The sequence below is a fragment of the Tursiops truncatus genome, chromosome 6, assembly GCF_011762595.2.
Source record: "Tursiops truncatus isolate mTurTru1 chromosome 6, mTurTru1.mat.Y, whole genome shotgun sequence".
NCBI classification, from domain to species: domain Eukaryota; kingdom Metazoa; phylum Chordata; class Mammalia; order Artiodactyla; family Delphinidae; genus Tursiops; species Tursiops truncatus.
In genome coordinates this window covers 83910459-83927266 of record NC_047039.1, presented here as the reverse complement: position 1 = coordinate 83927266, position 16808 = coordinate 83910459, and the positions used below count along the sequence as shown (strand labels likewise).

Genomic DNA, 16808 nt, shown 5'->3' with positions numbered 1-16808 from the left:
TGTAATATCAAATATCCAGATAGTGTTCACATTTTCCTGAGAGCTTTATAATTTTTTTGTAATTTATTTATTTGAATCAAGATCCAAATAATACCCATATATTGCTATTGATAAGAACTCTTTTTTAATTAAGGCAAAACAACTCTGTAGAGGGATGATGGAAAGGAACTCACCTGCATTGAATAGAAATGTCAGGAAGGTATCTCTGACATATAATAAAATCTCCTTAGGATAAAGAGCCCAGGGAATGAATGAATTTGAGAGGAATTTATGTCTCAACCCCAACCATGATGCACATTAGAAAGGCAACTTTGGTCGACAGAATGCAAGTATCCTAGCCCATACTTTATTAAAATACATGAAAAGTTAAACAAAGAGTGATGCTAGTGATAAAGACTGCATACTAATACAAGTCTGACAAAAAAATTAAATATTCAAATCATTTATAAGCTCAGTGTCCTATGCGCCTGTACAATACTCCTTAAGAAGCTTAAGGTCTATTATGAAGCTTTGGTATAGAAATATTCAATACTTTAAAAAGTTAAAGGCTTTATCAAAATTGATATTACCTAAAAACTCTTTTTAAAAAATTAGAAGGTGAGATGGTCTCGGTATAGGGAGGGAGATACGAGGTGTAGCAACTCCATTCCCCTCTGTCTCCCAAGTGCTACATCAATAGTGTTGGTGGTCAAGAAAGATCTTATCCAGGATAACAGGTAGGTGCAAACAGCTCTAGTATGTTTCTACAAATAAAAAACCATAACATTGAGAAGCTCATAGCTGAGGTTTTCTTCTGTTCAGTGTTATTGTGCTGTTGTGTGATTTTCCTTTCTCTTTCTGACTTGCAATTTGGATATACAGGTGTCCCTTGATATCTGTGGGGGATTGGTTCCAGGAGCCTCTATAGATACCAAAATCTGAAGATGCTCAAGACCTTTATATAAGATGGTATAGTACAGTGAATACAAGTCAGGCTTCCATATCCGCAGATGCAAAACCCTCAGATATGGAGGGCTGACTGCAGTATATAAGGAAGAGACCTCTAAGGTGACAATGAGTGTTAAAAAACTTATACTTCTCTTACTAATCAACACATAGTTAGAGGGCTCTCTTATTAGAAAAAGAGATTAAAGGAAGCACCTAGTAAGAGATTTTGAAGCTTTGAAGCTTCTAGAGCCATGGGAGGTTAACTCTGAAATGGGAGATTCAGGATGCAGCAATGCTGTTCAAAACTGAGAAAAGAGCATATTAAATGAGCCTGGTGAGAACATACTTAGATGTGTGTGTTCTCTAAAATGTAATTCTAAATGTTTGAAAATATAGTTAATAATTGCTAGGTATGTATAGTTTTAAAATGCAGGTTCATTCTTTTTTACACAAAGATATATGACCAGAAGAGTTCCCTCAATCATGTCTAAGGAGCAACAAGGCTTGTAAATCAAATGCCAAGATTCACTTGGTAGAAACACAGGCTAATTTTAGCCATAATACTCGGAAGAAATAAAGCTGCTGGAGTGATGTCCTGGCAACCTAAACTTAAAAAGTTAAGATGAAAGTCAAACAATATTAGATTAGGAACAATGGTTTCAACTTACTATTTTGCAAAATAGCACCATCTACACTTTGAAGCTTGAATGAAAGCAAACTGAATATGTCTGCCAGTTCTTACCTGTACCTCCATACTTGTCTGCCATGTTAATGTCAATGTCAGATTTTAAACTCAGCATAGTCCTAAGGACGTCATCACTGCCTTTCCCAGCAGCCCACATAAAGGATGTTCTTCCTTCAAGGTCTGAATCATCTTTTACTGACGGATGTTTTAGAAACACTTTAACTGTTTCCTGTAAGAAAACTTCATTAAAAAATTTGAGACAAGAGAGTAGCATTTTCTTTGGTAAGAAAGTCAGTGTTATATGTGACTTCCACTAAGAAGCAAAGTATTTTTTCCTCTACTTTTTTTTTTTTTTTTTTTTTGCGGTACACGGGCCTCTCACTGTCGCGGCCTCTCTCGTTGCAGAGCATAGGCTCCGGACGCGCAGGCTCAGCGGCCATGGCCCACGGGCCCAGGTGCTCCGCAGCATGTGGGATCCTCCCGGACCGGGGCACGAACCCGTGTCCCCTGCATTAGCAGGCGGACTCTCAACCACTGTGCCACCAGGGAAGCCCCTTCCTCTACTTTTGAATCAAATGAAATTATCTTTTTATGAGTAACGAAATTACAATTTCCATTGAAAGTAACAATCTTCTGTCCTTATACATTGGTTTTAGTTTTCATAGCACTTCAAAAATATAACCTAACTCCCTCATTCAACATTCTAATAATTGAGAATGATCATCCTCAATTAAGTTTAAAAACTCAACTGCAGAGAAGCCTAATACATTCTCTCACTGTATGTTTTGTTGCTATTTTTAAAAATAGTGCATTTATCAAATAATTATGGGTGGTTACTGAGAAATGCAGTGTTCAATTCATCTAAACAAATATTTATTCAGCATTTCCTACATTCAAGGTCCTTCCTCTATAGAATCATACAAAAATTAGGACCCTTAGTAATTCTAACAGTGTTTAACAATTTTAATGGGGGTTAATATTCATAGCATTTAAAATCGCATCTTTCCTCAAAACTCAGATGCTTACAAGCTTTTAGGAAGATCATAGAAACTTTTGCTTGAATGGAAATAAAATAGTTTCAGAAGAAAACAATTTCTGGAGGCTGTGAGTTGGCCAAAAATATACAAAATGTTGATGATCAGTATTTCAGAGCAAGAAAAAATTTAAGGGCTCATCTCGTCCAGCTCCTCATTTTATAGATGACATTTAGACTCAAGGTCATATAAGCATTGGTAGCAGTTAACAGGAGTAGAATGCAGGGTTAAATCACTTCACTCTTTCCACTGTAACACACACTGCTTCCTTGTCTTAAAACTAGATGTTGAGCTACTGAGGTATTACAGCTTAGTGCTCCTTAGGATCTAGTGTATGTCCTTATTAAGTAGATTTGAATAAAGAAATAAAATTTTGGGACTTCCCTGGTGGTTAAGAATCCAGTGCAGGGGACACGGGTTCAATCCCTGGTCCAGGAAGATCGTACATGCTGCAGAACAACTAAGCCCGTGTGCCACAGCTACTGAGCCTGCACTCTAGAGCTTGCGAGCCAGAACTACTGAGCCCACGTGCCACAACTACTGAAGTCCGCGCACTAGAGCCCATGTCCGCAACAAGCCACTGCAATGAGAAGCCTGCACACTGCAACGAAGAGTAGCCCCCGCTCGCCACAACTAGAGAAAGCCCATGTGCAGCAATGAAGACCTGATGCAGCCAAAAATAAGTAAATAAATAAATTTATAAAAAAAAAGAAATAAAATTTTAAAATGTTGGTGATTTGGGGGGTTTCTTTTAATAATTTGCAAACATTTCTTTGTTGAGTATGTTTTCTTAATAATGAATGTTTGCAAGGGTTTTATGGGACTGTTGTTGTTGATAATGTTTTTTAAAAAGAGAATTTCAACCTTTTGTGAATTAGTAGAGTCCCAGGAGATCAAGGGACTTGAAACTGAGCCTATAAAATTTGCATAATTATTAAAAAACTTAAAAAACTATTTCTGTAATTGGCAGATTGTCTAAAGCAAGTGTTTCTTTGAATAAACATCTATAATGTTCTAGCGTTCTTTCTTACTTGCATTAGCACAGTTACTTAATTACTGGTTTCTGTACATAGGTTAAATTTGGAGTCTAAGACTTGGGTTCAAGATCTTGAGCAAATCATTTAATCTCTTGGAACCTTGGTTTCTTCATCTGTAAGTAGGGATAACATATCCTTTCATAGGCCTATGTTGAAATATGGATTGAATTCTGATTTCCATAGGTTGACTAGACTGGGCCAATTGGATTTCTTATCTATGTGTAATAAGAATGAACTCCTCCTCAAAAACTCTGTATTTTTCTGAGATCTTGGGAGATAATAGAAGATAATGGCTTACCAAAACTTTAGGTGATATATAGAATAGACTTTTAGGAATGCCAAGAAGAGGGATGATTGCTATAGTTGCTCTGGGTATCAGAGAGAAACAAAAGTGGGAAAGTAAGATGTTTTCTCAATCCAAGAATTCAGTGTATTCAATAGTGCATTTGGGGAGGTCAGGAAGATGGAATTATACTATGCTGATGATAACATTCTCATAATTTAATGAAACCAGGTGTTTCACTATGCACTCTCATGTAGAAGGCAGCAAAATCCACTGTGACTGCGTTAATGTGTGCCTCTTTGGATGTGTCTCTAGTTCTTAGTGGCCACTCATACTCAGGAGGCTGAAGCAGCCTAGACATTATCATGTTGCTGGCTGGACTGAGTGACATAATGGATGAGAAAGTACTTTGTAAACTGTAAAGAGTGGCAGGAAGGAACTATTAATAATAGTTAATATCTTTGGATATATCAATAATTCATATTTTTGCTTTCTCAGATATACAATATACAAAATTATTAGCACAAATAATAATAACAATGAATGCTATTTCTTGAATACCTACTCTATGCCAAGTATTACACTAGGCACTGGTCATAAACTTTCTCTAATCCTTACAATAATCCTAAAAGAAAAGGTATAATTATTCTCATTTTACATATGAAGAAACTAAGATTCAGAGAGGTTAAGAACTTATGCAAGGTCATACAGCTAGCAAATAGCACAGTCAGGATTCTAGCCAAGGTCTATTTAGTTCTAAAGCCTTGCCCACTGCCTTCAGGACAATTATAGATTGCCAAACACTAGATTGTCTTTAGTGCCTTACAATTAACAAAAAAGATTAAGTACACTTGCAGTAAAGCAAAATGCTACACTGAACAGTTAAAATAAAAATTCTTTAAAACTTCCCACGTGACTAACAACTTTATAAAAATTCAGACTATCACCTGAATCAGAGAGTGAACAGTATGAGCAATTGTTAAAAAATAATTGCTACACAAACACACAAATGAGTACATGTAACAGTGTGAAACCTGAGTAAGGTCAGTGGATTATATCAATATCAATTTCCAGTTTATGACATTATATTATACTTTTGCAAGATGTTACCACTGGAGTGAACTGAATGAAGGGTACACGGGATCTTGCTGTCTTATTTCTTACAACTGCATGTGAATTTACAATTATATCAAAATAAAATTTTAATTAAAAAAAAAGATAATTGTCATGGTTTACTTACAGCGAAGTTACTCTGAGCTGCATAGTGCAAGGGTGTTGCTCCTTGGCTGTCAGATGGGATGGTTCCAGACTTATTTCTTTCTAAAAGGAGATGGACAATCTGTGCGTGGCCTGAAAGCAGACACAAGGTAGTTATCACATAAAAGAACTGATTCATTTATAATCTATTTAAAGGAAAGGGGTAAGAAAAATCATTAGCACATAAACCAGCATTCACAATGCCCAGTGCAGCCTCTTCTAACTTCTCACGAAAATACATGATTATGTAGCATAAAGGCAAAAACTTACAACACTAAAAACTTAATGCTTCCACCAGGAAGGAAACGACTAATTATAATAGCCAGATTGAGAAAAAACTGTATTAGGTATCAGCTCACTGCATCCCCTGGCTTCACCTTATAAAACTGCTCAAAAAAACAGAAGGCAGCACGTTAGAAGCCAGCCCATCTCAGCCATCGGTGTCCCTAGTCTCCAGGTTCCATTGCACCATCAATCAGAACTGCACAGTTGTCCTCTTCTGCTATTCAGGAGGACAACCTATAATACAAACTCTTGTGACCTCTGAGGCCTTCTATCCATCCCCTCTAACCTCCCTCCCCCAATTTTTTAATATCTAGGCAGTGATTTCAAATCCCAGAAAACAAGTGGGCAGGAATGATGAGGTGGTAGTAGAGAAACATGCTCTGCAGTACACTTTGGAGGATGTGGATGTGGTCTCCACAAGTGAAGAACTGTAGAAAGGATCAAAGAATAAATAAGCCTGGTAATAGTATATTTAGGAAACCTGAATTTCATACATGCCATTGCTTCAGCGTATAGGGAATGAGGCAATGAAGAAGATGCCACATTAGCAGAGCAAGAATACACTGCATGAAAGCCAGGCAGAAAAAAAGGAATTTGAGTGGGAGTTGTGCTCGTCTACCTGCTCTCCAGCTATGGTTTGAGATGGAGCTCTCCATAACATGAATGGGCAAAAACAGGATCAAAGGCAATCTATGCACATAGTCAATCTAAATATCTCTCTCTCTTTTTTTTTTTTTTTTGGTACGTGGGCCTCTCACTGTTGTGGCCTCTCCCGTTGCGGAGCACAGGCTCCGGACGCACAGGCTCAGCAGCCATGACTCACGGGCCCAGCCGCTCTGCGGCATGTGGGATCTTCCTGGACCGGGGCACGAACCCGTGTCCCCTGCATCGGCAGGTGGACTCCTAACCACTGTGCCACCAGGGAAGCCCTAAATATCTCTTGTTTGAAAGATAAAGAGAAAAATTCAGAAAAGGCTATACGAAAACATACTCTAGGACAGGGAGAAAGGAACACCATCAGAAAGAAGAAGAGCATACCTCAGAAAATGATCTAGAGAAGGATCCAGAGGAAAATTTCAGGCAACTGTTTGGCATCCTTGACTTTTGCAAAGAGATGGCCTCTATGAAATGAAACAGAATATCCTAAGAAGAGAATAATCTAAAATGAAAAGGTAATGGAAGGAGATAAAAAGGAAAAAAGCTGAGATAAAAAGAAATATGGATGAGAGAAGGAAATCAAAATATAACCTAAAATACAATCTATAAGAGGCAGAAAGAAAGCTGAACTTGTGAAACACAAGTCAATTTAGTGCTGTGGAGACAAATTTGCAAAGTCCTCCTAGAATGCAGAGGAAAAGGGATGAAACTGCACCTTGAAATGAAGTCTAAATAATAATTATAAATCTGACTATAAAACTGAATGCAATCATTTAAAAAAGAGATTATGTGTAATTTAAAAACTAAGTCCATAATAATAATGGTTTATTATAATTATTAATATTAATTAATAATTACTATCAGATTATATTTACAAATACCCAAAGAATGATAAGTGAAAGTGTGCTAAATTCCTCATTTTAAATAGATGGGAATCAATAGACACAGTTTTGCTCTGGACTCTGACTTAGGCTTAAAAATTTAAAAGTAACTACTAGTAGAACCTAAAAATCCTCCTAAAACATTAGGCAATTCAAAACCAAACAACAACGAATGTAATGCACACACCACAAGGCAGAAAACAAAGGAATCAGGAAAAAAACCAAAACACTAATAATACTCAAAGAGCAGAATAACAGAAGAAAGATCAAATTATACAATTTATAACAATGATTATCAGTGGGTAAAACTCCTTCACTAAAAGAGAAAGACTCTCAGATTGCCAAAAATCAGACACATACACATATATACTCTCTCATCTAAAAAAGTGATCCCCAAAAAGATTAAGTCAAAGGCATATCAGGAAATATGATGAAAAGGAAATCAAATATCATAGTATTAGCTCACACATAAAATTAAAGCCCTTCTCCAAAAAAGCAAAGGCATTGAATGTGATGATTATTTTATATTTACATTTGTCAACAAATGTGCATTACTTTTATAATAAAAATGAAAAGACACGATGTTGAAATTAATATATAACAGAGAATACATTTTATATTGCTAAAATTTAAGCATACAACAGAGGAATTTAGGTATAAAGTGCCACATATCAACTAAAAACTAAAACAATTAAATAGGAGGTGGGAGCTGACAGGGGGAGAGAAGCCATGGAAAATTTCCTATACTCATGCAGTTCCTCCTGCTGTTGATCCTTGGTTTCACATTCAACTCACCTAGTAAAGCTGCCCAGTGAAGAGGCGTTCGAAATAAGTTATCATAAGATGTTATATTGCAGCTTTCGTATGAGGTCAGGACATCAACCACTGTCACGTTCCCATCAGCAACTGCAAAGTGAAGAGGTGTTCGACCCTCATAGTCTTGCCAGTTCAGTAAAGACTCTGTTGGAGCAGCATCCTATTTTTAAGGAACCAGAGACATACATGGAATCCTTACTAAATCACATTTGACATAGTATTAACTGAGAAATTTTTGAAACCTACATATTCTCTCTCAGCAGAAGTGATACATTCAGAAAAAAAGTATACAGTCTAAATCTTTAAAAATTAAATTTCATATTTAACTATAAAAAGTACAGAAAAGATACAATAAACATGTACCATCTATCAATAGATTAAATAGGGATCAACATTTTGCCTAATGTGCTTTTTTTTAATCTCTTACAGCTTCAGCTAAAGGCATATGTTTTGTATTTTTGCTTCATATATATACATCCATAAACAACAGTTAAATTTTGTATGTGTGTTTTCAGTATTTATACTTATGTATTATACCATACATATCCCTGAATTTTTTCTTTCAAAATTATACTTTTGAATTTTTAATTCCAACACAATACATTTGGGTATCTATGATGATACTAGTCCATTTGTTAAACCACAATTTAGTTAACCATTCTCCTACTGAGGGATATTTACATTTTTTCCCACTATTAACAATAATGCTGCAATGAACACGCTTCCTTTACATGTCCCTTTGTGGCACATGTGATTTTTCGCTAGCCCAGACACCTAGATGGGAAATTGCTGGGTTGAAGGATATTTGTATCTTCAGCTAGTATTGTCAAACTGCTCTCTAAATGGCTGTACTAATTAACACATCCATGACGATGTGTAAAAGCTTTTATTTCCCCACATGCTGGTACATATTAACCACTTAGTATTATCAAACTTACAGCATTTTTCCCCTTATAGGTATGAAAAGCATTTCACTGATGTTTTAATTTGTATTTCTTTTATGAATGAGGTGCAGTTTTTTTAAAATCATATGTTTATCGGATATTCAGTTTAAATTGATAGTTCACAACATTTATTTTTCTACTGGATCTTTGTAGCAGATATGATGCATTGCTTAGGTCCTCCTTCAAGACTAAAGGACCTACTTCCCCAGCTGCTGCAAGTGCTGCCAGCAAATGACTTTCTACTGTCATCCTTTTGGAATTGCTTCAGCTAAAGAGAGTTACCTCACCCACGGTCAGGTCCCTTCTCAGATTAGGTCATATCTAAAGCCAAGCTCTCTTGTCCAAATTTAAGAACTCTCTGAAGGGCCATCCCAGATTTAGAGCTGTCTATACAGTCAGGCTATTTTACAAAAAAGAGTATTAAAGGTATTATAAACACTTCAAAAAAAGAAGTAGAATATTACCACAATGGTATTCTAGGGCCTTGAGTCTCCCAAGGACTTAGATGCATTTATAAGGGAGAAAAAAAAAGCCAAATCTGTGAGGAAATAAGATATTATGAGTGAGAATCATCCTCCAAAGACTTCAGATCTTGGAATTAACACATAAAGAATATAAAACAACTATCTATGAAACATGTAAGAAAATAAAAAATGAAATAAAAGGTGAGCAAGGAACAAAAATTCTCAAAATGATCAGGCAGGTCTGAAAAAGAACCAAGTAGAACTTTTAGAAGTGAAAATGTAATCACTAAGATTGAAGACTAAATGAACAGGGTAAACAAGAGATTGGATGCAGCTGAAGAAAGACCTGGCAAACTGGAAGGCAGATCTGATGTAAGTACCCAGAATGTAGTAGAAAGAGACAAGATGATAGAAATGTAAAAGAGAAGTTAAGAGACATGGAAAGTAAAATGGAAAAGTCTAAAATATGTATTCCTGGAGACCCCATAGGCAGGAGTAGAGAGAATAAAAGAGATGCAATATTTAAAGAGATAATGGTTATATATTTTCCAGAAATGAGATGCAATAATCAGAATGTATACCAAACAGGAAAAAAAAAAAGGCACACCTAGACAAACCGTAGTAAAACTGTAGTATGCCATACAGAAAAATTTTAAAAAGCAGCCTGAGAGAAAAGATATCTATAAAGGGGTGACATAGACCAATAACAGGCTCTTCAAGAGGAATTAATGAAAGGCAGAAAGCAGCAAAATGACAGTCTGAAAGAGTTGAGAAAAGTAACTACTTAGAACTGTGTATACAGGAAAACTATATATTCAAGAGCACAGTAGAAATGTAGACATTCTTAACAAATAAAATCAGGGAGGGCTTCCCTGGTGGTGCAGTGGTTAAGAATCCACCTGCCAATGCAGGGGACACGGGTTCAATCCCTGGGCTGGGAAGATCCTACATGCCATGGAGCAACAAAGCTCATGCACAACTACTGAGCCTGAGCTCTAGAGCCCACGTGCCACAGCTACTGAAGCCTGTGCGCCTAGAGCCTGTGCTCCACAACAAAAGAAGCCCACACACTGCAATGAAGAGTAGCCCCTACTCACCGCAACTAGAGAAAGCCCATGCACAGCAACAAAGACCCAACACAGCCAAAAAAACAAAACAAAACACAAACAAATAAATAAGTTTATAAAAAAAAAAAATCAGGGAGTTTACCACCATAGATCTACACTAAAGGAAGTTCTAAGAATTATATTTCAGGAAGTAAGATAATAATAACTCTAGAAGGAAAATTTGAGACTCAAGAAGAAATGCAGAGCAAAGAAATTAGTTAACACACAAGTAGAAATAAATTTTCATTGTACAAATAAAACAATATCTTTTAAAGTCTAATTTGTGTGTTATAAGCAAATAGGACTAAATATTAGACTACCATAGCCTGTAAGTTGGAATTTGGGAAGGAGTGATTAGAAAACCTCAAAGAATATACTGATAAATATTCAAAATTAATAAGAAAGTATAGCAAGTTGGTTAAATATATAATTAATGGCCCAAACTATCAATTGCATTTCTATATACCTGCAACAACCAGTTAAATACATACCCTAGATACACTAGATATGCTTTTACAAAAGGTTCAGAGCAGCACTATTGTAAATAGCAGAGAACTGGAAACAGTTCCAAATGTCAGTCAATAACAGACTGAATAATGTGTGTCATTTAATCTTCATAAAATGGAATACTATACAGCAGTAAAAAGTAATATATTACAGCTACACACAGCAACATAGATAAAATCACCAGCTTAACACTGAGCAAGAGAAAAGTATGTTGCGGAAGAATACATACAGTATGATTCTATGAATATAAAATTCAAAAATGTTAAAAACTAAACAATATATTTTTTAGGGATACAAACACATGTCAAAACTATAATGAAAACCAGTGGAATGATAATCACAAAACTGAGGATAGTGGCTGACTCTGAGAAAGGAGAGAAAAGAACGGTACTGGGAGGTATCCAGGGAACTTCAATGGTAATGTACTTGGCTCCTCAACTCAGTGATGAGTACATGAGTATTTGTTGTTTCCTTATATATCTTAAATGTATTATATAAATATTCACTTACATCTATTTACTATTTAATAAGAGCAAGTATAAAACAAAGACAGGGATGATAAATATAAACTCAGAAAAGTAGTTGATAGGGGACAGGAATGGCACAGGGAGAGAGAATGTATTTGGAAACTGGTACATAGGAAAGTTCTGTTTGGTCTTAAATAACAGTATTAAAATGTTTTATTTCTTGGTGATGAGCTCACATGTTTGTTATACTCTTTTGCTTCATAATTTGGTTGTGTGTCATATAAATGCTTTTGCATATATTGGATATTTCATTATATATATATATATATATGTATATAGAGTGTGTGTGTGTGTGTGTGTGTGTGTGTGTGTGTGTGTGTGTGTGTGTATATATTTGGAAAGGCCATCCATTATACCCACCAGAATGCATCGCACTGTATGAACAGCACTCGGATCTTTGTGGTTGGCTGCCCAGTGAAGTGGGATCTTGCCTTCGACATCAGGAATTCCAATGTTGGAATCATGCTTGATGAGCAGCTTCACATGCTCAGGGTTATTGTAGTAGGCACTCCAATGCAGAGCTGTTTGCTGCAAAATTGAGAGATTCTCAAAATAACAGTAACTACAGTAACAGTGAAAACACAACAAACTCTTCCCAAACTTTCAGTGTGTGACAGGCACTGTCGTAAGAGTTTTATATATTTTATCTCATGTAGTCTATATCATGACAACTCTGGGAAATGAGTACTCTTGAATTTGCATACGACTGGTGAGGAAAGTTAAGTATGAAGAGGGTAAGTAATCTGCTCAAGGGTGTGAAGGTAGCAAGTGGCTGAATAGAGAGTTTAAACCCAGGCAGTCTGACTCCAGAATCTGACATCTTAACCATGGCAGGGATTTAGGTCATCAAGTACTAATACCTGATAATACTGAGAAAGAAAAACCCAGCGAAATATTTTATGAATAATTATCAACAAAGCAAGTGATCATCTTTTTTTTATTTATTTTTTTTTTGCGGTACGCGGGCCTCTCACTGTTGTGGCCTCTCCCATGCGGAGCACAGGCTCCGGAAGCTCAGGCTCAGCGGCCATGGCCCACAGGCCTAGCTGCTCCGCGGCACGTGGGATCCTCCCGGACCGGGGCACAAACCTGTGTCCCCTGCATCGGCAGGCGGACTTTAAACCACTGCACCACCAGGGAAGCCCCAAGTGATCATCTTGATATTGTACTAAGCACCTTAAGAATCTGATAGAAGGTTTATATTTTAATATCTATCAGAAAAGATCCATGCATAGGAAATCATGGATCTAGAATCCATTTTTTATATCAAAGGATAAATTTAAATTTAACTATAATTTTACAGGATAAATTGTTAAGATATATTTTAAAAATACAGCAACACTTGCTTTATTTTTAGATAAAGTTAAAAATGAACATGCTGAATTTGCCAATGTTGCTTTAAAAATCTCTTCTGTCATTCTCATCAACATACTGGTTTCTCTATTAGGAGAACTATTAATGAAACCACAGAGAAACTGTTTAGATATACTTTATACCTTGAGAGTAGCATTGTCATGAATCCAATCTAGAACGAAATCATTTAACACCAAGAACCAAGCTCAACTGTCACATTAAAAACTTTAAATGTTGGCATATGTGGTATTCATTCAAAGTGAACCTACAGGCGTCTAACATGTAGAGTTATTAACTCATTACTTTTTGTTTAGTGATAACTGCAGAATAAAAAAGTCACAAGTATCAAAGCAGTTAATCGCCTAAAACCACATTTTCAGTAAACAACATGTACAGTTTCTGTAGTTCTTTTCTTTTCCTATATTTGTTCTTTTTTAAAGAATTAATTAATTTTTGGCTGCGTTGGGTCTTCACTGCTGTGCGTGGGCTTTCTCTAGTTGCGGCGAGCCGGGGCTACTCTTCGTTGTGGTGTGCGGGCTTCTCATTTTGGTGGCTTCTCTTGTTGTGGAGCATGGGCTTTAGACACGTGGGCTTCAGTAGCTGCAGCACGCGGGCTCAGTAGTTGTGGCACACGGGCTTAGTTGCTCCACAGCATGTGGGATCTTCCTGGACCAGTGATTGAACCCATGTCCCGTCCCTGCATTGGCAGGCAGATTCTTAACCACTGCACCACCAGGGAAGTCCCTGTTCTGAATATATTTACTGAAATATATTATGCTGTTGAACCTAACAGTAAAAAGTTTGGGATTGCATTTTTTTACATCTTTGTTTTTTATTTTTCTAGTAATTCTTTTTTTTTGGACTGTGGTAAAATGTACATAACATAAAATTTACCATTTTAACTGTTTCTAAGTGTAGTGTTCAGTGGTATTAAGTACGTTCACATTGTTGTGTAACCATCAGTACTATTTATCTCCAGAATTTTTTCATCTTCCCAAACTGAAACTCCATACCCATTTAACAATAACTCCTAATTCCCACCTCCTCCCCGTCACCTGGCAACCACCATTCTACTTTCTGTCTGTATGAATTTGACTCCTCTAGGTACCTTGTAAGTGGAATCTTACAGTACTTGTCTTTTTGTGTCTGACTTGTCACTTGGCATAATGTCCTCAAAGTTCATCCACATTGTAGCATGTGTCAGAATTCCATTCCTCTTTAAGGCTGAATAATATTCTACCGTATGTATATACTGCATTTTTTTAATCCAGCTGTCCATCAAAAGACATTTGGAAGGTTTGTGAGTCACATCTTTGGGCTATTTTGAGTAACGCTGCTATGAACATGGATGTACAAATATCTGTTCGCATTCCTGATTTCAATTCTTTTGGGTATATAACCAGAAGCAGATTTACTGGATCATATAGTAGTTCTATGTTTAATTTTTTGAGGAACTGTCATATTGTTTTCCACAGTGGCTGTACCATTTTACATTCCCACCAACAGTGCACAAGGGTTCAAATCTCTCCACATCCTCACCAACACTTGTTATTTTTGTTTTTTTGTGATAATAGCTATCCTAAAGGGTGTGAAGTGCTATCTCGCTGTGGTTTTTGATTTGTGTTTCTTTTGTGATTAGTTATATTAAGCATCTTTTCATGTGCTTATTGGCCATTTGTATATCTTCTTTGGAGAAATGTCTATTCAAGTCCTTTGCCAGTTTTTTAATTGAGTTGTTTGGTTTTTTGTTTGCTCACTTTTAATGTATTTTATAATATGATTGGTCTGTGACAGATTAGAAATTTAAAAAAAAACCGATCCTTCACCTCAGATGGTTTGAGACTCAGTGCTCTATGCTTTTGTCCTTCTTTCTTCTCTGTGGCTGCCTGGACTATGCAGATCCATTTTCCATCTCTCTGACTGAATAACCTCCCATCCCTGTTCAATAACAGAAGAACATACAAGGACTGGAAGACAGCAGGAAGTTCACAGAATATATTGGGGAAGACATGAAGCCCAAAGACAGTTGTAGCTTCTCAAGTGATTAATGGGTCTTGTGCTTTTTTCAGTGAAATATTTATTTATTTAGCCACTTGGCTTGTGGAATCCTAGTTCCCTGACCAGGGATTGAACCCAGGCCCTCAGCAGTGAAAAGACAGAGTCCCAACCACTGGACCACCAGGGAATTCTCAGTGAAATATCAGCACTATAAATGCTGTGAGTTAAGAATAATATTAATTTACAAGTTGTAAAATAAAGTTAAAGTTGATTTCAGAACTCTGGGTTATGTGAATGACTACTAAACAAAATCTAAAAGTCACATAAAGAACACTATGGGAGTGAAAATATTATTGAATATAAACCCAGTGAATGACTTATAAGAGTTTTAATTACATGAGAGTGCTGGAGTTAGCAAGACTCTATGATTAAGTGCCTGATGAAAAGGAAGAGGATGATTGCATTTGTCTAACTAAAGACCACATTTTTTTCCTGTAAGGAATGATCAGAGTGTTGACCAAAACAATGACCAATGGGCACACTATGTTAAAACTCAAGAGCAGGGAAGATAATGGACCCTAGTAAGAATGCCAGAGCAGATGTTAGAATCAAAATGAACTAATAATAATAATTTTAAGCTGATATTTATTGAGAGAATACTATGTACTGGGCATTGTGCTAAACACTTCATATATATCATCTCATTTTATCTTCAACAACCCTTTATCCCCTTTTTGCATATGAGAAAATTGAGGAATAGAGGAGTTAAGTAATTCAATGGACATAGAACAAGTGGTGGCTTTTACACTGAAACCCAAGAAGAATGATGCCTAAGCCCAGGCCATTAAAGCACTATCCACTTAGTTCATTACCCAGGGCATTTGGCCACCACAAATCTAACTACCTTTAGCAACTATCTTGACTAGCAGTCAAATACTGAGTTGGAGTTAGACAGGCCTGGTTTGAATTCTATTCCTGCCAATTGGATCTCGGGCAGAATTTTAATCTTCTTGAGCTTCAGTTTTCCCATATGTAAAAAGATGATACTACCCACCACATCTGGTTGCTGGGAGGATAAAATGACAGAATTTAAGTGAAATACTTTACTGGGGTGTGAGGAGACTTGGAATTGTTCTACCATGCATGAGTGGTAATTTAGGCCTTCTTCCGTGAGATTTCACATCATAAAATAAAGCATTTGCTTTCTGCTCTATTTGTCTTCGATTTTGACAGTCCGTTACCTTGTTTTTATCCTGTGTATCCACTTCTCCTGGTGCCATAAACTTCAGCAGAAGCGCCAAACACTTAGGGCTCTTGTGCCGGGTAGTCAAGTGTAAAGGAGTCATTTCTTCTAGATCCTTCTGCATCCAGTTTGCTCTGCGTGTAAGTAAGAGTTTCATGAAACGATAATTTCCCTAAATAAAAAATAAGAGACAGTAAGAAGAAATTTAGTTTGGAGCCAAATTTTTTTTTAAATTTTAAAATGTTTTAAGCATTTTAATTATTCTGCTAGAATAATAACATTCAGATAAATTAATAAAAGGAAAATACTTATAATTCTATTACTCTAGCAATTGTTTTATTTTTTCACGTTTCTTTCCAACCGCTTTCTATATGCATTTAGTTTACTCAGTGGCTGGTCAATATTTCATTGTGTTAAGGCAAGACATTTTATTTAATCATTCTATTATTGCTTGTAATATTTTTTTAATAGAAAATGCTACAATGTACATGATTTTTCACATATTTTTTTTCCATAGAATAAATTATCAGGAACCAAATAACTGGGTCAAAGGAGTTTGTGCATTTTATGGTTTTTGGTGTATTTTCTAAATTGCTATCTAGTTGCAACAATGTGTGAATGTATTAGTTTCAGCACAATCTGACCAGCACAGCACATATTATTTATAGTCAAAGTATAATAACTTTGTGAAATAAGTAGAGATTTTAAACCCCAATTTACAGGTGAGGGAATTGAGATTCAAAGGGGTTAAATATTTTGGTCACAGTCATTTGGTTAATAAGGAAAAGGTGGTTAGCTTTCTTG

At 36.2% G+C, this 16808-nt stretch overlaps 1 protein-coding gene across 4 annotated transcripts in view; it reads right to left on the bottom strand.

The window, feature by feature from the left end:
• The window catches only part of INVS (inversin), a 143154-nt gene that overhangs the window by 59674 nt on the left and 66672 nt on the right, over positions 1-16808 (bottom strand). For all 4 annotated transcript variants that reach the window (XM_073806334.1, XM_073806335.1, XM_019948910.3 and 1 more), the window contains exons 4-8: positions 16003-16176; positions 11771-11938; positions 7842-8022; positions 5207-5316; positions 1670-1841 (exon numbers count right to left, since the gene is read on the bottom strand). In XM_073806334.1, the coding sequence (XP_073662435.1) occupies positions 1670-1841; positions 5207-5316; positions 7842-8022; positions 11771-11938; positions 16003-16176 (805 nt within the window). The remainder of the gene's footprint in view (positions 1-1669; positions 1842-5206; positions 5317-7841; positions 8023-11770; positions 11939-16002; positions 16177-16808) is intronic.